This window comes from Phyllostomus discolor, chromosome 15, assembly GCF_004126475.2.
Source record: "Phyllostomus discolor isolate MPI-MPIP mPhyDis1 chromosome 15, mPhyDis1.pri.v3, whole genome shotgun sequence".
Taxonomy (NCBI): domain Eukaryota; kingdom Metazoa; phylum Chordata; class Mammalia; order Chiroptera; family Phyllostomidae; genus Phyllostomus; species Phyllostomus discolor.
The window spans coordinates 5,142,151-5,166,238 of NC_040917.2; the positions used below are offsets into that span (position 1 = coordinate 5,142,151).

The following is a 24,088-nucleotide window of genomic DNA, read 5'->3' on the forward strand; positions in this document are numbered from 1 at the left end:
ATTGCTGTGTTAGCCCTTGACACACACACACTGCCTTGGACATGGACTCGTCTTTCTGTATGTCATGTTCTGTCTGTCTGACTCTATTGCAGCTTGAGAAGACCACTTTAGTCTAGCATGAGGAATAGTGCCTAGTGGGGATTCCTAGGCACGGGAAGTATTAGGTTACTGAGCCATTGAATCTCTTCGCCACTTTGCCTGGGTTTAGCACCTCTCCTTTACAAACTAGGTTGAAACAAATACACATCGATGTTCTATTTCTTTGGTAGATAGGATTTAGGTGCAAATGGATCTGAGTGAAAGAGCCAGAAATCCAGTGTAGGTGAAGTAATTCCTGATTAAAAGATGCACAAATCCCAAGAACTTACTCTTTTAAAAATAACCCCCTTATGGGTCCCTGTTTTGTTTAATGAGCTCAGTATGTTTTTTATATAACTTAAAATCAATACATACGTACTGAATATCCGCCACGACAAGGCCCAGTGATCAGGATTGTGAGTATACAACAGGCTTTGCGGATACCTTCCAGCACTCCTCAGAACGTCGTGCAATTTAAAATTCATGAATCATACTTCTAGGATTTTCTATTTACCATTGCAGACCACAGTTGGCAGCAGACAACGAAACCACAAGTAAGGGGGGAAGACTGTACTCGCCTCACAGATGCTTCCAGATGCAGAGAAGAGACGTAAATATTTGGAAGTCCCACATCACTTCCTTGGATTATTGCGAACACCTCCTAATTGGTATCCCTGCTTTTGCCCTTGCCCCCCTGCAATCTGTTCTCAACCAGCTGCCAGAGAGACATGATAACAAAGCATAATCCATACAATGTTACTCCTCTGCTGAAACCTTCCCTTAGCTTTTGCTCATCCCTTGAGTAAAGATCTAAGTTCTTACAAGCACTTGCTGGTCTGCCCCGTCCCCCGCCCCCAATGCTCAGACTTCATTTCCTACTGCATTCCTCCTCTCTTATTCTGAGACAACCACACTGGCCTTGTACCTCAGAACCTTTGCATCTGATCCTTTGTTGTCTTCACATCTACCCAAATATCAGTCCTCTGAGGTGCTTCCTGGCCACCAGAATTAAAATTGCTTTAAAACTCTCCTGAACCACCCCCAAAATCCCTATCACTCTTCCTTGCTCTATTTTTCAGAGCACTTGTCATATTCTAATATGCTACATAATTTACCTTTTTATTTTATTCTACTTCACCCACCAGCATATAAGCTCCAGGAGACCGGGGACTTTTAATAGTTCTTGCCTCGATGGAGCTCACGTGCCAGCAAAAGATGCAGACAGCAACGTGTCTGGAGAAGGTTAAGATAGAATAATGGAATTGTGAGGACTTGAGTGGCTACTTTAGTAGGATGCCAGGGAGAACCTCTCCAAAGAGCTGACATTTAAGTTGCTGGTGAGTGAAAGAAAGGAAGCTAATGACGATCTTGGGGAGGAGACTTCCAGGCTGAGGAACCTGAGACTCCTGAGAGCGCATTTAGTGTCCTCGGGAAGAGAGGCCAGCTGCGTGACTGAGCATAGTAGACAAGGAGAAAATGGTATGAGATGAAGTCATGGAATTTGATGAGGTCAAATTCCTAGGACAGTAGCTAGATGGACAACTGACACAGGATGTAAGTCAAGAAGAGAAAAACCAATAACAGACTGAGGAGGGGAAGCCATGAAGACCTGCTATAAGTGATGGCACAGAAGCCCAAGAAAGTCGGGAGGAAGAACAGCCAATTATGCCAAATGCTGCTGAGAGGTCAAGGAACACAGAGGCAAACAACAGACCTAGAAACATGGAGGTCGTTTGTGACCGACGACGGTGGGTTGAGAGGTGAAGAAGTGGTGGAAATAATGATTAAATGTTTCAAGAAGTTTTGCTCTGAAGAGAAACAGAGCATGGAAGCCAAGGAAACAGTGGGGTAAAGAGAAGATTTTGATTTTCTTTTGTTTTTATTTGTGCTTATTTTAAAGACAGAAGATACCACAGTGGTGCCTTTTAGACTTTTTTCCAAGCCACAAGAAGGACTACATTTACATTATGACTTGTTACGTACATACTTAAAATTATGGAAACCAAAATTTTGCAACACAATACTCATTATGCGTGAAGTCTTCTAATTTTTCATTTAAAAGGTACTGCTTATAACCCACAAAAATGTTGGCAAGTCCCACCAATGGGTTATGACCTAACTTGGAAAACACATTTAGCCAAACAGGAGGTGGCTCATACCATCTATGAGAGCCAATTGTGCACCTTGAAATTGGACAGGATGGGAGTATTTACACCATGGAAATAGGCAACTGCTACAACTTAGGACTCTCCTCCCCCAAATGTTAAACATTTACCAACACACTACTAACTGTGCTCACGTGAGTGGTCCTCTCCTACATCCATCATCAGCACCACCCATGAGCGCTCAACCTCCTTTTTGCCCTCCAGACCCCCTGTGTTCAGATTCGCCAGGCTTACCTCTTATGTTCCACAGGATCATATCCCAAATCTAGTCTTTCCAGGTGTGAGAGTCAAGCTTCTAGAACTATGGCTTTGTCATAATACGAAAGAATCTTAGAGATGGAAGAGACCTTCAGAATGTGAATTAAATTAATTCATTCCAATGGATCAAAGAACGAGATGCTGTCCTATTTTTAAAAATACTTTTCTGTTTTGTAAGCTATTTATTTTTTAGAGAAAGGGGAAGTGAGGGAGAAAGACAGGGAGAAAAGCGTCAAAGTGAGAAAGAAACATCAGTTGGTTGCCTCTCATATGCACCCTAACCAGGGACCAAACCTGCAAGCCAGGCATGTACCCTGAATAGGAATTGAACCAGTGACCTTTAGGTTTGCTGGACGGTGCCCAACCAACTGAGCCATGCTGGTTAGGGATAACTACTTTTCTTGAATGACTTGACAGACTATGGTATATTAACCAAAGAATACGCATTGTTATTTCACATGAGAAAAATATGTCTGAAATTAGGTAAATTTTAAAAGTCAAAACAACCCTGTCTGGATGGCTCAGTTGGTTAGAGCATCATCCTGTGTACCAAAACGTGTGTGGGTACCCCACTCGGGACACATACAGGAAGCAAGCAATCAATGGTTCTCTGTCACGTCGATGGTTCTCTCTCTCTCTCTCTCCTCTCCCTCTCTTTCTAAAATCAAAAAGCATGTCCTAGAGTGAGGATTAAAAAAAAAAGTCCAAACAAAATGGAATACCTCAGAATAGGGAAAAAAAGTATAAATACAGGAGTGGGCAAAAGTAGGTAATAATAAATAATACAATAATTTAAAACTAGAATTAAATAATAAAATAGTACAATAATTTAAGAGTAGGTAAAAATAAATAATACAATAATGAAAAACTATTAATGCTCAGTATAATCTCGGTTCCCATAATCAAAGTCGCAAGATCCACAATACCAGTGAAGGCCTCCCTCAGCAGCCGCCTCAGGATTTAGCCAACCCTGTTAGCATGCAGCACTCCTCGGCCAGCTTGTATTGACACAGCTCATTATAAAAGTGACAAGTGAAACCTCAAGGGAAGAATTTGTGACAGGTTGGAGCAAGCTAGAAATCCAGGTGGTTTTTCCAAATTAAAAAAGAAGTCATTGAAATCAAATACTCTTTTAAAACCTCTTTATTTTGGACGTTTTAAAGCATGCACATAGGTAAAGACGGTGATGGGCCCTCCCCCCCCACCCTGTCTGCATGTGGTCCGGCTCCAGCCGTGATCAGTGGTCCTACGTGCGTCATCTATCACCCCCACACCCTCCTACAAATGACTCATTTTAAAGCAAATCTCAGACTTCATTTAATTTGTAAAAACTTCAAAACTGGTGGTTAGACTTACAGGTTTAATAAGACCTGGGTTCAATTTTAGGGTGGTATGTACTTCCAGTGGCGAGTCATCAGGAGGCACTTGAAATCTGGTTTTTCTTTGTATGATATCAGGACTAATCAGTGGCTTCAGCTGTTGTTAGCCTGGTCCATCCATTACAAAGTTTCTGTCACATTTCAATCAAGGTTTTAGCAGCTAGCTATCGATGGTCATTGCTACCCATTATTTCATTAGGGGTTGAAAAATGGTGGTATATAAATTCCATCATCCCACAGTGTTTATGAGTTGGAATTCTTCTATAGGGAAATGTTTCTTTCACCAACTACTTGATGACACTAAGATGAGGTTTATGACAAAAAGGCAGGGTAGGTCCTTGATCCTTTCCCTGTACTTGGGGGTTTTCTTAATAACTTGGTTCCCCACTTTTTGTTCTCACACAAAAGGTAGCCAATGAGTTGGTTTTTAAAAAGCGTCATTATGAATTCATGGATATGAATATATTTATTGTGTTTCTTTTTTTGATATTTAAATTATCCCATTCTTAACCAGAGAGAACCCTTTTGACTGGCCTTGGTGTTCCTTGGACACAAATCTTAGTTTCCTTGCCCACTGGTATGACAAGATGTCCCAAGCTGTCATTTTCGTTTCCTACCAAATCTGGACTTCACAGTTTCTCCACGGGAGCTGTTAGTTGGAAGTATATAAAGACCAAACCTTGACCAGGGATACTTCTGGCAACTGGGTTGGTTTCGTAACTTCCTCAGTGGGTGATGCTAGAGGAAAACATTTTTTAAAAATATCTTTCTACTTATTTCTTTTCATTCAATACAGAGCTACAATGCTTTCATTTAACTTTTTAAATTTTACATTTGTACCTCATTTTTCTTGTGAAATCTTGGTCTCTAATAACATTAACATAATTACTTATTGCTTTACCCTATTATATATAGTTTCAAGATAAAAAGCAAATATTATCATAACGATATGATTACAAAACAAAATCAAGGTTTATTTGAAGTTTTCTGTCCTCAGGCTACATCTCAAGAGAAAATCAAATGTTTATGTGTTAAAACAATTTGACAATATTATCCAAAGTGATCTATAAATCCATTGGAATCATTATCAAAATCTCAACAGCACTTTTTACAGAAATAGAAAAAAAATTCTAAAATTGGTAGGGAACCTCAAAGGACCCTGAATAACCAAAACAATCTTGAAAGATAACAAAAGAGTTAGAGGTCTCACACTTTCTGATTTCAAAACATATTACAAAGCTAGTAAGTGAATTAGAGTAGTTACTAGCGTGACAACAGACACATAGACCAACGGAACAGAACACAGAACTCTGAAATAACCCCCTGGTATGAAGTCACCTCACAAGGGTGACAATGCCATTCAATGGGGAAAAAAAGGTCTCTTCAACAGACAAAATTGGGAAAAATGGTTAGTGACATGCAAAAGAATGAAGTTGTACCCTTACCTATACCACATACAAAAATTAACTTAAAATGGACTATGTGTCTAAACATAAAATCTAAACTATAGAATTTCTAGAAGAAAACACAGAGGGAAAACTTCCTGATGTTGGATTTTGGCAGTGATTTCTTGGAAACGACCCCAAGAACACAGATAACAAATCTTTAAGTGGGCCAATAGGACTACATCAAACCTAAAAAGTCTGTGCCTGAGGGACGCAATCAACAGAGTAAAAAGGCAACCTAGAGAATGGGAGAAAACATTTTGCAAGTCTTTATCTGATAAGGGGTTAATATCCAGAACACGTAAAGAACTATAACAACTCAAAATCAAAACAACAAAAAACAAGTAACCCAATTCAAAAATGTGCGAAGACCTTTAACAGAAATTTTGCAGAAGATGATATAGAAGTGACCGAGTATGTGCAAAGATGCGTAACATCACTAAATTAGAGAAATGCAAAGCAAAACCACAGTGACATACTGCCTCACATGCATTAGGGTGGCTTTTATAAAAATAGTAACAAGTGTTAGCAAGGATGTGGAGAGAACAGTATGGCAGTTCCTCAAAAACTTAAAAATGGAGTTGCCATAGAATCCAGCAATCCCTCGTTTGGGTATATATCCAGAGGAACTAAGAGCAGAATCTCAAAGAAATACTTTTATTCCTGTGTTCATAGCAGCATTATTCACAATAGCCAAGAGGTGAGAACAACCTAAGTGTTTGTTCTAGATGAATGGATAAACAAAATGTGATACATACATAAAATGGAATATTATTCCCCATTAAAGAGGAAGAAAATCCTGCTATGCATGCTACCACATGGATGAATAATGGACATTATACTAAATTAAATAAGCCAGTCACAACAAGACAATTAAGATAATTCCATTTAAATGAGATGTGGAAACAGAAAGAATGGTAGTTGCTCTGGGCTGGGGTACAAGGAAGAAATGGAGAGTTATTAATGGGTACAGAGTTCAAGGGTTTTTAAATTTCTATTTCATTGATTTGAGAGAGTCAGACAGACAGACACCGATTTGTTGTTCCACTTATCCATGTGTTCATTGGTTGAATCTTGTATGTGCCCTGACTGGGGATCGAACCTGCAACCTTGGTGTATCAGGACAATGCTCTAACCAACTGTACCACCCAGCCAAGACCCAGAGTTTTAGTTTTGAAAGATGCAAAGTCCTAGAGATCTATCGCACAACAGTGACTATGCAGTTACTGAGCTGTACCCCAGGAGAACCTCTCCTGTGCGCGGTGATTCTCCGGAGTCCACAGGCTCCAGGACAGTGGGAGGTGCTGTTTATCTTTGCCCCCTCAGTGCCGGGGACACATGTTATAAGCTCACTAGGTGTCTGATTGACCCACAAAACATCTGAATCAATGACTGTGTTGGAATCTACATAAAAGCACCAATTAGACATGGTGGTTGACATCAATCTTTAATTTTGTAGCACCCATTATAATAGATAAAAATAACCTTTATTTCTAAGAAAAATACAAAATCATACAGGCGATCAAAATGAAGGCAGCTTCAGAAGTACAACATTATGATATATAAACATAGAGTATCACAAAAATTCAGTAGTTTAAAGGCATTGCCTTCAATGGCTGGAGAAACGTCATCCACAAGGCTTGTGAGGGCTGCCTCCAAGGCTGTCACTACCACAGAAGATGGCTTAGGAAGTCATGGGAGGCTACCCTCTCTTCCATTTTCAGAGGGGGTGGTGAACTCAGGCATTCCAAACCGTACCTCAGTGCAACTACAGGGTTGATTTCTAGAAGGCACGGAGGCTGAGCAGGACCTGTGCCGTGAATCTTCCTCCAGGTGATGGGTCCCACCAGGTGCGCACCCACCGCATGGACCTCTGGCAGGCCCAGCACGGGGCTTAGCGCAGCAACCACAGCGCTCTCCAGACACTCGCCCCCCTGCAGCTAGAGCCTCTTGCACAGGGTTCAGAGGAGCCTGAACTCCCACGGGCAGACAGATCATTCTCCTCAATTCTTTGGGCACGCGTCATTACGTACTTTCAGTCACACGGTTAGAAAACAGTTTTAATGTTATTAGGTCCCAAGTGCCATTAAATAGGAAAGACAATCCCACAGATTGCCTCTGTGTGTGTAAGTGAAGAAAAGCAGCAGAGGCCGGCCGGTAGCTGGGGGACAGAAGGCCATAGGCATATAGAGGGGTCCGACTTGAGAAATGGGCGAACGGCTCTCAGAGAACCAAAACAAAAGGCAGGAACGGGGACCAAGGAGAGGAAAATCACACCACAGGGAGCGCAGAAGTGAAAAGTATTACACGGGGGATAGTCTTGGCTGAAAACGAAACGAAACATTTCTTCATCTAAAAAAGGAAGGAAAAAAGTCTGCTGGGCCGTATTTACTAATATTGCAGTCAGAAGAACATGTTTTTGCATGTGTCTCAGAGGAGAGGGGCGCTGGTGCTCCTGGTCCACAGGCGCTGTGACCGTGGGGATCCGGGCAGTGCTAAACTGAAAGGGAGAGACCCAGTATCCACCGGTTCCCAGTGTACGGACCTGGAAGCAGAGGGGACTGTCCCACCGAGACCTGAATGATGGGTGATGTAGTAGGGGCACCTTTGGGGGACTGGGCCCTCATTCATGCCGGCCACATTCTACGTACCTTTGCCCATTTGTGAAATAGCTGTGCACTTCCCAGTTTTGGGGGCTAACTGGGAGGGCTATTTTAGTGCTGCACTTTTTAAGCTTTTAAACATACAATCAATTAACAGAAGTTGGGTGTTACGCTGGTTTCCGGGAGGTGCTGCCCAGCCAGAAAGGGTGTGTGGACCTCATCCTCCAGCAGAGGGCAGCACCACAACACAACCGCAGTGAAGGAACGGGCACAGCGTCTCGTCTATTACGCCGAGTTTTCTCTAACACTGAATGATATCGATGCCAATCCTGGCAAACAATTGAAACTCTAATCATCTGAAATCTTACAGCTTATGCGAGTCCGTGTCCTGTGTGCGTGGAGTCAGTGCGGCTTAGCTTTCACCCGCTGCGTGTGGTGATGTACTGCAGCCAAATAAAATGCCTGTTACGGAGCGCCCAATCCTGTAACACTGCAGGCGGGCGCTCCGTTTAAAAGTGCGTGCCTCAGAATTTGGCTGAGAGATTTCATCCTTCCAATAGCAAAAGGACCTCAGCACCAGTGTGGCCAACTGAACGCAGACACCCACAGACAGCATACCAGCAAAGCTCTTGTGTATTAATGACCTTACATTCTAACAGTTTGATCAATTAGTTACAATTTTCTTCCTCCTCACTCTTGCCCTTGTGCAGTATCAGCATATTTGCCCCATTACAGTGTTTGCTATAAATTAAAATTTTTAAAGTATTTGGGTAATTACACAATCGAGTTACAGTTCTATTTCAGTAGAGAATTATGCTGCCACCCTGCATGAAGTCGAAGTCTAGAGTCTGAATGAACTTTATGTTTTAAAATCTTTTGGCTGAATTTCTCTCTACTCATATCATACCCCTAATAATCAAAACTTTTCATAAAGTAAATGCCAGTCCCTGCAGACGTCAGTCTGTGCAGACGATGACAGAGTCAAACTGAAACAGCACATTGACATCAGCTCTCCGATTTTTAAAAATCCCTTCTACGCTGGCATTTCCCCCCTGCAGTTGTAATAGGAATTTTAAGCTTTCATGGCCAGGGGAAGAAATCATTAGCCTTCAGGACTTTGGAAGTGATGTTGCCAAATGGAGAGGTGAGCGGGTAGTGCTGTGAGGTCACATGGTTTTCCTGTATCTCCTGAGCTTCAAGATAACGGAGCACGCTCAGCTCTGCCCACACCGACCCACCTGAATTCTGTGTCAACGTTTCTCATCCGATTCAAAGGTAAGTTCGGCAGACACTTAGAATGGAACAGCAACATGCAAGAGACCTATGATGATACATTCACTTAAAAGTCAGTGTTGAAGCCCTGGCTGGCATAGCTCAGTGGATTGAGCGCGGGCTGCAAACCAAAGCACTGAAGGTTTGATTCCCAGTCAGGGCACATGCTTGGGTTGCAGGCCATGGCCCCCAGCAACTGCACATTGATGTTTTTCTCTCTCTCTCTCTCTCTGTCTCCCTCCCTTCCCTCTCTAAAAATAAATGAATAAAATATTTTTTAAAAAGTCAGTGTTGAGACTGAAATCCTGAGTTTGGAATTCTGGAACATGTCCCATAGGAGCGGGGTCAGCAGGGACCTGTGTGCCCATGCCAGCCCACAGCCCACAGAGCACTCTCGAATCACACACCTGCGATGCGGTGAACGGATGGTTCTGTGGAACTGCCTCACCGCATGTAGCGGTGCTTCCAGGGGGGAAATTCCCACCTTTTTTCCAGATTTAAAATCTGGGATAGTAGAAACTTTAAAGAAAAATTATTTGCAGCTGTGGTCCTATTGACGGGGTTACACGCCCACCTCCACCAGCTGCTGTCCCACCACCCAGAGTAGCTTTCAGGACCAGGGGGCCTCCCCTGAGCTGGGACCTGGAGAGGAGCCCAGAGAGGCTGGCCCGGCAGCAGGGGGAGGGCAGGGAGGTGTTGGGAGTGTCACTTCCGCCCCCTCCTCCCTCGGGTTGCCCTTTGTCAGTGGACGTGGAGGGAGCCTCCGGATGTGCAGAACCCTTTCCACCCCCCTCTGTGGGAGTGATGGCTGGGTGGGCTGGAGGTACCACCTGCCCTCCTATTCTCTGTGTAGGGGACGTCAGGGTCCCAAGTGGGAGGAGGAAGAAGCAGGGTGAGGACGGGAGCAGAGAGGGGTTCCCCCACTGCCTCAGCCGGCCATGGGCCCCGCAGGCTGCCCTGCAGTGGGGGCGACAAGTTCCCCCCAGTGGTGATGGGGGAGGGAACTATGAAAGGAAGGAGTGGAGGGAGTTTCCCAGTGGCCTGGGGACAGAAGGGACTTTCTAGTGGCACCGGGCCAGGCAGCAGTTAGCAGGACACTTGTCAGGCTGGCCACTCTTTACATCCCAAGGGGGTGTCAGGACACACTGAGCAATGACCATCGGACAGCCAGGGTCCAGTACCATGTGGCACTAAATAATCACAGCCTTTTTAGTTCCAATTCCCTCAAATGTTGATCATGAACACTGAAAGCTCATCTATGTTTACCCACAGTAAGTTTTGGACTAACATGCACAAATGTGTCACATGTCGCCTCATGAGGACATGGCATGGGAAGTCTACTTCCTAGGAGACCAGAGCCCCTCGGAAGTCTGTCTCCCCAGGGCCCAGGACATGGCTGATGATAAATATTTAACCGTCACCTCACTGGACTTCAATTTGCAAAAATATTTAAAAATATATATTTTTAAACTCTCTACATTTTACTACTGGCTGTCACTCTGCATGCATCTTGCAATAATCCTGACATTGATCTGATAACTCTGACAAAGGCGGGTGAGCTGAATCAGAGGCATGAGTCTCTGAGTGAGAGGCAATAGCAGATTTGCTACTTTGGAGTTTACATTTGATGGTGAGGCTGACTTTACATCACAGCAACCTAACAAAAACCACGGTAACCATCAGTCCAAAAAACACTGGTTGTTTTCTTTTGAGCTAACACTAACCTTTCTTGTACTGCTCTAATCAACATTAACCCATCACTTTTGCTTATTTTAAGCAGACATACGGAATCTCCCCAATTGAACAGAGTGCCTTAATTTTCTAACCCACAGCCAAATCCAAGTAGCACTTTCATGAAATTGTCAAGCACACCAAGGCTTTGCAATTCCCCACATCCCTGCCCCCATCAAATCCTAGAAAATCTGGTCTGTCCAATAACAAACACTTCCGTCTGCCATGATTCCCTTCCCCCTTAAGCATCACGTAAGAACTTTAGATCTTTGGACCCAATATTTCATTTGGTTTAAAATTTGGATTTTAACGCTTATCCTCCCCTCCAGCATGACCATTAAAGATCCCCCCACCCCTTGCTGGCTAAGTAAGCGGCTTTCAGCTGAGACAGTAAGTGCTGGAAGGGGCAGCTCACCTGCGGGCCAGGTGATTTGTGTTTCTTTGTTAACAGAGCTCCCTCTCGGGTGGGCGAGACGGCCAGCCTCATGCAGAAGATGTCAAAGTCCATTCCAAGCTAATTTTTAAAGGCTGTGGGTGACCAAGGGGCACGCTGCACCCTCTTTGCCAACCCCAGTCCCACGGCCCTTTCACCTACTAATTCCTGACTCCTCCCTCCCAGTAACCACTGATTTTTGGTATCTCTTTCAAAAATACTTGAGCAAATGACATTTTTGACAGCGCACAGACTATGAAAGCATTGGAATAAAAGGAGGGCGCAGGTGTTCTGAAAGGTATCACCACGTAATACCAGTGTCCTGTTCATTCACCAAGTACGTTAAAACAAACCAGTCACAAGCAGACCCCACAAGGGCCCTGTCTGTGCCGCGGCCTCGGAGCGGCGGCCACTGGCCGAGAAGGAGCCCGTGGGCGAGGGCCATGTGGGGCCATCACCGTCTGAGTTCCTGCTTCGACCTCAGCAGCACGTGGGGGGAACTTTCATCGTGGCACGGATCTGTTCTGACTGCGGGCCCGGGCCCGGGTCCCTAGAGGAGCCTGTGAAACGTTTCTGCCAATTCCAGATTCAAATATTAAATTAAAACATGTGCAAAACTAAACAAGCAAAAATCCGCCACCAAAACATAATGCACCCTTCCCCACAACCACCAGCGTCAGGAGAACCTCCGTTCCACGTGCTTATCCTCAGTTCTTGAGAAAGAACGGATTCCCGCTGCTCCCTGACCTGGGTTGTTTGAACGTTCCAAAGAGGCCAGGGAGAAGGAGCAGAGGTCTAGCAGTGTCTGGGGTGGTCCCCACACCCCCTCTTGGGCCACTCCTCATCCAGCCACCTGCGCAGGACGGTCTCCACGTCCACCCGGCGGTAGAGCCTGCAGAGCTCCATCAGCTGGCCCACCGTCCTCTGGCTGTTCCGGAGCAGGAACTCCACGGTGGGGCTCTGGGGCCTCTGCTCCAGGAAGCACAGCTCGTCATAGGGCATGCCCCATTTGCTGGCAAAATTCCTCCAGTTCTTGACCGTCGGGTGACACGGGTCCAGCTTTATCCTGATCACATCGAGTAAGTCCTGGTCATTGAGCAAGTCACTGATGGTGGCGGCCCGGGGCGAGCACGAGGAGCAAGTGCAGTTGTCCCGGCAGGACTTGACCTCGCTCACATCTGGAACAGACAGGACACGTGTCAGCAAGCGCCCACGGGCTGCCTCAGCTCTTCCGTCCCTCACGTTCTGTCTGAATTGGCAAGAGGCTCGGTGTCCACACTCACACAACGGTGGGCTCTGACGGCCCAGGACAGGTGGCTGTGCTGGAAGCAGTAGTGAGATTTGATCAATAAAGCCCCTTTCCCGTCCTTTCTTAGACTCTATGTCTTATAACGCGGGGCTACCGGCCAGACCCAGGGCTCTGGGACAGGGCATCAGCGGGGGCGGAGGGGGTTGGGGGGAGGGGGGCAGATCACCAGTGCATTGGGGTCAGACTGCGGTCCCAAGAGCAAACCAGCCCCTACTTGCCTGCACCTCAACCCCTATCCCTTCCAAGTTACAAGTCTGCCCTGACAGCTGCCTCGTGCCAAGCACAGCACGTTAAGGTGCACGGATTGCACAATTCTGTAAAAGGTCTTTAAACACACACACACACCCTGAAAACTGGAATATCCACTCCACACACAGATTTGAAAGTGAGTGATATTTGATAATGCCTGAAAGCTTACTTTTTAAATTTGCGGTCACCTTATCATCGCTTCGCCTTCATCTGCGTTTTCTTCACCCGCGGGGCTTCCTCTGAAGTGGAGCCAACACCTCGAGGAGTGCGCAGGCGCAGGGCAGACGCGCAGAGCCCAGCCCAGCAGGGGGCGAACAGCGCGCCCCCACCAGGCAGCTCCGGCCTGGTGTATGCGCTCAGGGCGCATTAGGAGGAGGGAGTCCGCGGGTGGTGAGCCAGGTCTCCGCTGCCACGGAGCAACCCGAGGGACCTCCCTTCTGCTCTAGCAGGGGCCTCCTGATCCCTCCGTGGTGGGAGTTTAACAGCCAAGGGCCACGCGGGAGACCCCTCCCTGGCCTGGGAAATTCTGGAAAGCTACAATGACCTTTACCATGCTAAGCCGTGGACATCCCAATTTAGAAAAGTAAAGAATTGGGAAAAGGGAGTCACTTTGCTGGTGGTAGGTAGAGAACCAGCGGTTCGGGGCAAGCACACATTAAAAGGTAACGGGCGCCATGACCTACTGATCTAATTTCTGGGCGTCCTGCCCAAGGAGACGGTCTGAAGTATGTGTGCCCACGAACATTTTTGTTACAGTCTCATCCGTTTTTTCAACAACTCACATGTCATCTACTTGACAGAATATTGTTTAAGGAGCTATGAAGACTAGGCAGCAACCCAGAAAACGCTTGTGCTGTAATGTTTAGTGAAAACTGCCTGTGATTAGACTATGTGAAGATTCCATGTTAATATTATTACTGTGGAAGGAAATGTACAAAAAATAACAATAGCCATTGCGTTAATATGGTAGGATCATGTTGCTATTTCCCAAACTTTCTCTAGTGGTGTTACATTTCTGTAACAACCAGAAGAAAGGCTTACATTAACAAAGGCATTGTTTAGCTTTGCAGGAGGTGACTTATCGCTCATGGGCACAGCATCGCTCCTCTCTGTCGAGCTTCACTCACGGACTCCCGTGAGCCTCCCTTCCCGCCTTCCCCAAGATTTGTTTCCTCAAATGTCTCCTTTCGTCCCCTCACCTCCAGACCCCAGCTCTACTATTTCCTTTATCTACAAACATGTATAAGGGCTCCTCTATTGCAAAAAAAAACCCCAAACAAACAAAAAACCACTCTCCTCTGGTCTCATAACCTGCTGAAGCCACTTTCCCTTCCTCTTTTCTTAATTCAGAGTTGAACTGCTAGGAGAATTCAAAACCCGCTGCCTCCGATGCCTCCCCACATTCTTCACCTTCTCGGGCTTCAGGCAGCAGCTGACCTCTCCTCATCTCCGCCAAACCTTGTGGAGTCTGGTCCCAATTCCCTCCACCCCAGCTGCTGGCAGAGGGCCGCTGTGACCCGGCAAGAAAACTCAAGGACAGAGGGGTGGGCCCCCACCTGACCCTCAGGATCACTGCTGCCGCCCAGGTCCCCAACATGCCGATTCCCCTGGGTACTGCTGGCGCTGCAACTGCGCCCAGGACTCTGTGGTCCTGTGGACACTGCAGGTTGTACTGCAGGCCGCGCCCTCCCTGAAGATTCCTTCTGACCGCCATGCCGCATCCCCCAGGCATTTCCCACCACGTGGAGACTGCGTCCCTTCCCTTGTCAGCCTGTCCCCGTGAGACCCCAGGCTGCACCACTGCCCAGTCCTAGGGAGTAACCTGGGGGCATTCTAGCTCTGTCCTTGGCCCTGAGATCCCCACTCCACAGTTTCTTTTTGGTCACCTCCCCCACTCCCAGAGCTCTCATGGGACAGGAAGGCCCCTCTCGCTCTGCACAAGTGCTGGACCCAGCTCAGTGCATGGTGCAGAGCAAGTGCTTCCCACAGCGGCTGGGCGCATGGAACAACTGGGTGCCTGGCCCTGCCCGCCCTCGCAGGCTCCAGAACTGACCACTGGAAAGCCCCCTGCACATCCAGAGGACCTCCACCATGAAAGGGACCTCTAATCATACTGGACACTCTCCTCCTGGGCACCCAAAGCACCTGGATTACTTACACCGCAGTTTCACTCCCCCACCTGTCCCCACCACTGTGGACTCCCGGGGAAGCTCCGGCCACTCTGCCCGTGTGAGTCCCAGGACAGCCCCCAGCACGGCCTGTGCTCCAGACAAGCTGGAGGACTGGGCTCCCAGAACTCACGTTTCCTGTTTTGTTTTTTAAAGCTCAATTAAATTAAAAGAAATATTAATATAAATTCAGCATAGAAAATTGAAAAGTTATATACAATGATGGACACTTTGGGTTTTCCCGATTTCACAGCTATGGGTAGTAATTTGATGCAGACCCCTGCATATACATTTTTAAGCATCTCCCAAGTCAGAGGACCCGTAGGCCACAGCGCCAGCACCCCTCAGCTGCCGGAGTCTCTGCCCCGGCTGCCTCCCGCAGACAGACACTGCACCCCCTCACACTCCAACCAGAGCCGGGGGGTGGCACCTCCCTCACGGCACGTCACCTTTCTCAGCACCAGGCACTAGGCTTTAGAGATCTTTGTCAATTTCACAGGCGGAAAAGTATACCTTATGTTTTTCTACTTCCATGCCCTTTCTGGTGTTTCCTCTCTTCTTTCCTCCTCCCTGAACTTCCTATGTTGAACTTCCCTTCCACTAGTGACCTTCATCCATTCTATAAAACCCACCTCGGATCCCCCTCCTCCAGGAAGTCTTCCTGCTCCTGCCAAAGGCCTCACTAGGGATCCCACTGCTGTGTCTGCACCTCCTGACTCCGTGCAGGAGACTGAACAGGCTTCCCGTTCACTGTGCCACCCTAAGCGCCTGCGCTGCGTCCCACGTCTGTTTAAGATGCAGCTACGTTTCTACATAATACACAGAGAGTGGCTCCCCGGCTACACGGATGGTGTGCCAAACAGTCAGACTTCAGCTGCATGGTGGGAAGAGTTAATTCATCTAAAAAAGACCGAACACCTTTCTAAGGGTGAAAGGAGCTTCTCGCTGAAAGAGAGGTATATGAGGGCAAGCCTGAATTTTCTTTGCTCTTGCTTAAAGATAGGGTCAAATGCACGATATTCTGCCAAGTGGGGAAGAAGCAGATCACCATACAATACACAAAAGTCAGTTTTTGTAAAAATAAATAATACAGTCATTCAGGCTTCTGGCCAAGATGGAGGCACAGGTAGATAAACTTTGCCTCCTCATACAACCAAAAGAAGGACAACAACAGATTTAAAAGCAAAAAACAAGCACAGCTGCCAGAATTCGAACTGTATGGAAGTCCAACAACCAAGGAGTTAAAGAAGCAACATTCATTCAGACCAGTAGGAGGGACAGAGACAGGCAGCCAGGGTGGAGAGGACTCGCAGCAAGGCAGCAGCTGGAGGGCCAGCCTGGCAAGGGAGTGGGCAGCCCCACATTTGCATGAGGATAAACTGGGAGGAACAATGGAGGAGCAAGACAGACCATGCAGCTCAGGGTTCCAGCGTGGGTGGGGGGGGAATAAAGCCTCAAAACCTCTGGCTGTAAAAACCTGTGGGGGTTGCAGTGGTGGAAGAAACTCCCAGCCTTGCAGGAGAGCTTGCTGGAGGACCCACAGGGTCCTAGAATATACACAAGCCCACCCACCCAGGAATCAGCATGAGAAGGACCCAATTTGCTTGTGGGTAGTGGGGGAAGTGACTGAAAGCGGGGGGAGAGCCCAGTAAATGGCATTGTTCTCTCTCTGACCCCTGCCCCACATACACCACCACAACAAAGTGGTGTGGGTTGCCCTGCCCTGGCGAATACCTAAGTCTCTGCCCCTTACTACCTAACAGGCATACATATACCCCAAATGAAAGAACAGATCAAAGCTCCAAAACTAAGAACTAAGCAATGAAGAGACAGACAACCTATCCCATGCAGAGTTCAAAACACTGGTAATCAGGATGCTCACAGAATTGGTTGAGTATGGTCGCAAAATAGAGGAAGAAGTGAAGGCTATGAAAAGTCAAATAAAGAAAAATATACAGGGAACCAACAGTGATGGGAAGGAAACAGGTACTCAAATCAACGATTTGGTACAGAAGGAAGAAATAAACATCCAATCAGAACAGAATAAAGAAACAAGAATTCAAAAAAATGAGGAGAGGCTTAGGAACCTCAGGGACAACTTTAAATGTTCCCACATCCAAATCACAGGGGTGCCAGGAGGAGAAGAGGAAGAGCAAGAAATTGAAAACTTATTTGAAAAAAAAATGAAGAAGAGCTTCCCTAATCTGGCAAAGGAAATAGACTTCCAGGAAGTCCAGGAAGCTCAGAGAGAACCAAAGAAGCTGGACCCAAGGAAGCACACACCAAGACACATCATCATTACATTACCTAAGATTAAAGAGAAAGAAAGAATCTTAAAACAGCAAGAGAAAAGGAGACAGTTACCTACAAAGGAGTTCCCATTAGACTCTCAGCTGATTTCTCACAAGAAATCTTACAGTCAAGAAGGGGCTGGAAAGAAGTATTCGAAGTCATGAAAGGCAAGGACCTACATCCAAGATTACTCTATCCAGCAAAGCTATCATTTAGAATGGAAGGGCAGATAAAGGGCTTCCCAGATAAGGTCAAGTTAAAGCACCTTATTATATGAAATGTTAAAGGGACTTATCTAAGGAAAAGAAGATGACCAAAAATGTGAACAATAAAATGACAACAAACTCCCAACTATCAACAACTGAACCTAAAAAAAGAAAACCCACAAAAACAAAAACAAACTAAGCAAACAACTAGAACAGGAACAGAATCACAGAGATGAAGATCACATGGAGGGTTATATCAGTGAGGAGGGGGAAGAATGGAGGAAAAGGTACAGGGAATAAGAAACATAAATGGTAAGTACAAAATAGACAGGGGGAGGTTAAGAATAGAATAGGAAATGGAAAAGTCAAAGAACTTATAAGTATGACCCGTGGACATGAACTAAGGGGTGTGGGGGAATGCTGGTGGGAGGAGGGGTGCAGGGCGGAGGGGAATAAAGGGGAGAGAAAAATGGACAACTGTAATAGCATAATCAATAAAATACATTAAAACAAAGAGTACAGTCATTCACATCCATGTGAAGGATACTGTACACACCTTCAAAGGCGCAGAGAAAAACCTGGAAATACGTCTACCAAAAATGGATATTTCTTAATCTTCTGTAATCATTGTGTTTATTGGGGTACTTTAAAAGCAGTTTAAATGTCACAGGAAAGTAAAGTAAGATGTGCCCTCCGAGCCCAGAACTAAGCGCCCCGGGGTCTGAAGGCCTCGCCAGCAGCCCTTCTGTAAGAAGTGGGGCTGGCAGTGTTTCCTCCTTCAGTCTCAGGAGGAAGAAAAACACCGGGAAGGTCTCGCTGAAGCTCCTTTAAACCGTCCAGGGCACGAGGAGGTCGCATTCCCTGGAACAATGGCATTGGCAAAGTTATCGGTGAGTGATGTGCCTGAGGTCTGCTGGTGCCTTCTCCCTTTTGTATTTTCAACAAAACAAATGACACCTTCCCGAGCTGGGATCTACGCCACTGCCAGCGTTAGTGAACTGAAAGTTGCCTTTTGAGTCATAAACTGTAATTAGCTCTCGGGGGACCAGAGCAGGCAAACTGGTTTGTTCTCTGTCCGATGCGCATGTCCTGCCCGCCGTGAACACCTGTCACGTCACAGTGGGTGCGGGGGCAGCGGGCCCTGCCTGGGGAGGAAGCCATCCCAAGGACACACTCAGGACCAAAGACGTTTTCTGGAGGGAAAGGGATTAGTATTTGATGCCTCTCAATGAGCAGCACAGGGTCGCTGTGCAGCAGAAATTCAGAAATCGTTTGCTGTCTGAATGAATGAGAACCCGGTTGTCTCCTCAGGAGACGCAGGTGTGTGGTGGGTTGGAGGCCCTGGATGGAGAATTACTGGGAAAGGAGAGAATGGCGTTGGTGGCTGCCAGCAGTAAACCGATGTTGGTGGAAAGAGTACACACTGGGTCTTGAGATACAAAAGGATGGATCGATTCTAGATCTGGGAAGGAAAGGAGAGGGACACTGAAAAAAAGGAAGTGAATTGTGTACAAAAATTTACTTGGGTTCTCTAATCATTAGGGTCCTGGAATGCCACATTTTGACACTTGACTGGTGTATTCTCCACGGATGCAAAGCGAGAGTGGCCCGCTCTGTGAATGTATGATGACTTCTTATTCTAGAGGCCAGACCCCGGGAGGGGTGCTCTCTGCAGGCCCCTCAGACTCCGGGCTCACCCTGAGGAAGATGGATCAGGTGGGAAGGGCCAGGTTTCTCAGAGCTTTTCATCATCCAAGCATCAGTTACCAAGCGCCCAGCAGACGTCCAGCCCTGCACTGTGTCCTCCACGTCCACACTCCGCCCCGCCCCACCCCCTCTGGATCTGAGTCACATGACGCTCATCAAGCCCGGGTGCCCCAACCTCCAAGAGCTCGGCTCCCGTGGCATTAACATCCACAACTTCAGATTCCTCGTCTGTAATATGGATGATAATGATTCCTTGATCTCACGAACTAAATCACATAATTGATGTGAAAGCATTTTTGCCAACTGTCATGTAATGTTATTTGAAGACGTTAGGTTTTGCATTTACTTTTTTAAGGAGCAGGGAGAAGAGAGTCCCTCTGTAGCCTGGCCTCTGCTCACACCCCCAGCCCCACTCTTCTCTGCGACTCTGCAGGGCCCACGCTTGTCCCTGCAGCTTGTCCCTGCAGCGCTGCGCTCTGCTCTGCCCCAGGACCTCGGCACGGGCTGGTCTCCCTGGGGTCCTCTGTCCGCAGCTCCCTGAGTGGCTGGCTCCTTTGCACCACTCAGGTCTGCATGCGCCTAAAGCTGCAGCCTGCCCCTCACTTATCGTCCTTAAGGCACGCACCACCACGTGTGATTACTTATTTGTTTGTGTTTATTGTCTGTCAGTCCCAACCAGCATTCAAGCCCCGTGAGGAAAGGGACTTTAGTGTCTGATGTCACCGCTTCATTCCAGGTACACTGTAGACACTCAGTAACACTTGTCGAGTAAATAAAATAAATGAAGAGGGGGACACAGAGAAATAATCAAGTGAGAAACCTCTGGGCAGCCCCTGAGGAACTATCTGGAAACTACCGAGTCCACTAGGCCTTTCTTACAGCTGAGAGACGCAGCAGAAGGGAGCCTACCAACGGCTAGGGAGCCCTGGGCACCACCAAGGCCAACAATGGGAGTGCTAGAGGCTTGCCAGCAGTCAACACCCATGGGCACTGTGCAGGTGTACAGTGTGGACAGGTAACGGGGTTTGTTAAGGCCACGTCCTCACTCTGAGCAGAGATAGGGACACCGATTTCATTTGGTGGTTGAAAGGCTCAAATGAGGTCATCCATTAAAGCATCATCCTAGCGCGTGGTGAGCAAGCAGCTGAGAATTTGTAGCTGTGGGTGAGGAATCACGACCAGCAGCCTTTTTAAAAGCAGAAACAAGCCAGTTGGAGGAAGGCAAATACCATACGCTCTCACTAGTATGTGGAATCTAATGAATACAATAAACTGATGAACAAAATAAAACCAGAGGTGTGGACGCAGGGAACAGACGGACAGATCTCAGGGCAGGGACTGGAAGAGCTAGCCAGATAACATACACACACACACATGCAAAGCCCACGGACACAGACAACGATGTGGTGAAGGCCGGGGGTGGGGGGTGTTGGGTACAGGCAGGCAAGGGGGAAGTGGGGGGCATCTGTAATATGTCAACAATAAAAAATAAAGGAGATAAAAAAAGAGAAAATAAAAATAAAAAATAGAAGCAGTGGTTCTCAACCTTAGCTGCAAATGGACTCCATCCCCCCCCCCCAGCTCCCACTCACAGATGGACAAAATCCCAATGTCCTGAGACCCTCATTTCACAGGTGGGGGGGCAGGCAGGACGAGAGAAGTTTTAAAAGCTCCCCTGAGAACTCGAATGTGGGGCTGGAACTGAAAACCATCTCCTTAAAGACGTCTACAGAGAAAGCCTTAGAGGGCCTGCAGACATCGGATTCGGGCTTGCCGGTGACTTCTCCTTGAGAGACACCGTGTCTGCCCCTCCCCCCATCCTCCCGCACGCGCCTTCCACGCTGCACTTCGGAGAAGAGCGCCGGAGCCAGGCAGGCTCTTCGACAATGTGTGTCCAAGTCATTCAAACAACCCTAAGAAATGGTTCCCGTCCATTGGCCAATGGTGTGGCATCTTGCTACGAAGTTGGGGCTTCGTGGGCTATAAATTACCGGTCAGCTAACAGTTAACTGTGAACTGGAGCACGATGCAGAATTCACAAAGGTTGTGATTAGTTGAGCCTAGAGAATGGCTCCAGTCGGGGTGCTGGCAGGGGATCAGAGACTGACTTAATGGGTCTCCCTGCGGGGGTGGCGGAGCAGGGGAGGGGTGGCGTTCTATCTTGTACGGTGGGTTTTTCAAGAGTTGTTACCACTCGGTGTTTTCCTCCATGGGCTCAGTCCCACTGGTAGCTCTCAGATGGTTTATAAGGATGTTCCCCAGGATAACTAGGTCTCAAGTAAACATTTTATATTGGCAACTTCACCAATAGCAAAATATTGTGGTCTTGAAACCAATTCCACCCCAGGTGTCTATAAATTATCAGATCTGGAACCTGCAAAATCACTGTGTGTCACGGGAGAGTCAAGTACTTCTTTGTTACATTTCTTAAGGGTGTAAATTCATGTTTCTTTCTGTGTGGTTCCTGATGTGGTTGGAAATGAATTTAAAATGCCAGTTTATGACTTTGATAAATCTTTGGGGTGCGCACACACCACCCTCCCCAGCAGAGGCAGTCGGTGAAATGCTAGGAGCTGGAAAATTATGAAGAAGTATTTTCATCTCCTAAGAAACTGACTCAAGGGCTTTCTGGTGGGCGTTTGATCTCAACCAACAGGAAAAACAATGCGATTTCATTTTCCCTCCCTAAAACACCCTTTCAAGGGGACCCCACGCTGGCAGCGGCACTGGGCGGCCTGACAGATTGGATGGCTCCAGGCTGCTGAATTGGGCTGAATCTCAATTTTATCATCAAACGAAACTGGAGTGTGGAAGGCACAGAAAAGAGAAGGAGAAGAAAGAAAAAGAAACAAACTCTTTCATGAGAAAGAACCCGGGTTAAAATTCGGCCTAGAATTTTACGTGAATTTGAATCGTGAAAGCATGAGACACAAACATATTAACAGAGTGCCACTTCATGGACCTCGCTTGAAACAAATAAAAATCCTCTTTTCCCTTGATTTCCGTGTGGAAATTAGGTGTTGCTTAGGCACGTGCTGGATTACACGGGATTATCGGAAAGTCGTCCCTGAGAAGCTGGCTGCTGTTAAGAGCAGGTGCCCAAGGTGTTGTGGTCCCCCCGGGACCCGCCACCAGAAGGGAGCTGGAGACGAGGTTTCATATTTTCCAATTTGGGGGATTTTTTTTTGGTAACTGGGCCTTACTGCTTTAATTCCAATGTTTTCATTTTGAAACTTTGCGTGGAAACACTGTTCAACTTTATTGTCTCCGTGACTAGGGTTCACAGATGGTGCCCGCCCCAGGCAGCTGCTTCTCTGCCCAGCAGTTCCACAAACCAGCTCAGTGCCTGGGACGTGCCTTCTGTTTCTTCCTGGGTTACAACCGTGGGCTGTCATTCTTCCGCCTACTCTCTCCGTCTGGCTAGTGCCCTGCAGCCTCCCATCCTGTTCATCTTAACCTGCATAAACTGGATCGCAGACAAAGTAAGGTTCTCAAATTACAAGAATCACTCACAACCAGGCTGAGTTAAGGCCAAGGGCCTGATCAGGGACAGGAACTTCTGGGAAAGGCTGCCCAGCAGCTCAGGGGCTGCCTTTGGGGTGGGAGGTAGGGCTGGACAGGGGCTTGTTCCAGCCAAAGACTCAGTTTGACCTTCAGCCCTGGGACACTCAAGCACACAGTGTGTGCTACACAGCTGACACGCTGGCCGGGAGAGGCAGCCGGTGAGTCGGCAGTGCATGGGTTCAGGTTGGGCAAGGGCTGGAATCCCTCCCCGGGCTGGTGGCCAGCTCCGGCCACGTGACCCAGGGCTGTCCCTCCACATGCACCTGGGGAGAAATGGCAGGGCCTGCCCACAGAGGTCGTGAGCACGCCCGTCTGAGCGTGTCTGGAAAGTGCTTAGATGCAAACTTAGTGCTCGTATACAAAACAGTAAAATAAGTCTCACCTAAGTGGCTACTCTCACTCAAAGATGAAATAACACACGTCTGCTGTGGCCAGTCCACCCAGCAAACCCAACAAAGCCCACACCGGCCGCCCATACTGTGTGGGGTGACTCTAAATGCATGGGTGCAGCTGTCACCAGGGAAGCCCCTTCTCCCCAACGGCCTTGCATTTCATCTCGACCCGGGTGACATTCTTAGAGACAACCTGAAATGAGGTCAACCCATGAATTAACAATGACCTGAACTCGTAAGAGTCCCTCAAGGGTTCACAGACACTCCTCAACAGCTTTCTCTCTTCCGTTCCATTGTAGCTGACGTTTCACACAGACGTCCACAAAAAGGCTAAATGAGGGTTTCAAAAACCGGAATAGAAACGTGTGCTTGTCACGGAAAATCTAAAAATTCAGACGAGCCTATGGAAAACCATTCACGCTCTTGCCACCAGGCCAGGCCCTGCCCTCCAGAGTCCCGTGTGGCCGTCCGTGTCTGATCGTGTGGGACAGACACAGCTGTCGTGCAGATTAAGGTTTGGGGGCAGATCCTTCTGACACCCACTCATGTTAGAAATTCTAAAAATACAGGGGCAAAAGCAGGTTTACAGTGGCGAGTACATGAAACATGGCATGGGACGGCGGGAAGGAGGCCAAGTTGTACCCGGACGCCACCCCACCTCCAGGCACCCAGCCAGGCCCTTCTCTCGTGAGCCCGTGACCGCTGCGGAGTTCGTGGAAGCCAGGGCCCAAGGAAGGCAAGTTCCCGTGGATGGGACCCGGATGGGACCCGGTCATGGGCCGGTCCCATGAGACCTGCTGGGAGAGCTCCACTGGAGGGCCACCCAGTCCGATTTCT

General features: G+C 47.5%; 1 protein-coding gene across 2 annotated transcripts in view; it reads right to left on the reverse strand.

Annotated features, from left to right (window-relative positions):
• Window positions 1–9,862: 9,862 nt before the first annotated feature.
• The window catches only part of EDARADD (EDAR associated death domain), a 52,763-nt gene continuing 38,537 nt past the window's right edge, over window positions 9,863–24,088 (reverse strand). For both annotated transcript variants that reach the window (XM_036016041.1, XM_036016042.1), the window contains exon 6: window positions 9,863–12,542. In XM_036016041.1, coding sequence (XP_035871934.1) covers window positions 12,160–12,542 — 383 coding nt within the window. In that variant the 3' untranslated portion in view covers window positions 9,863–12,159. The remainder of the gene's footprint in view (window positions 12,543–24,088) is intronic.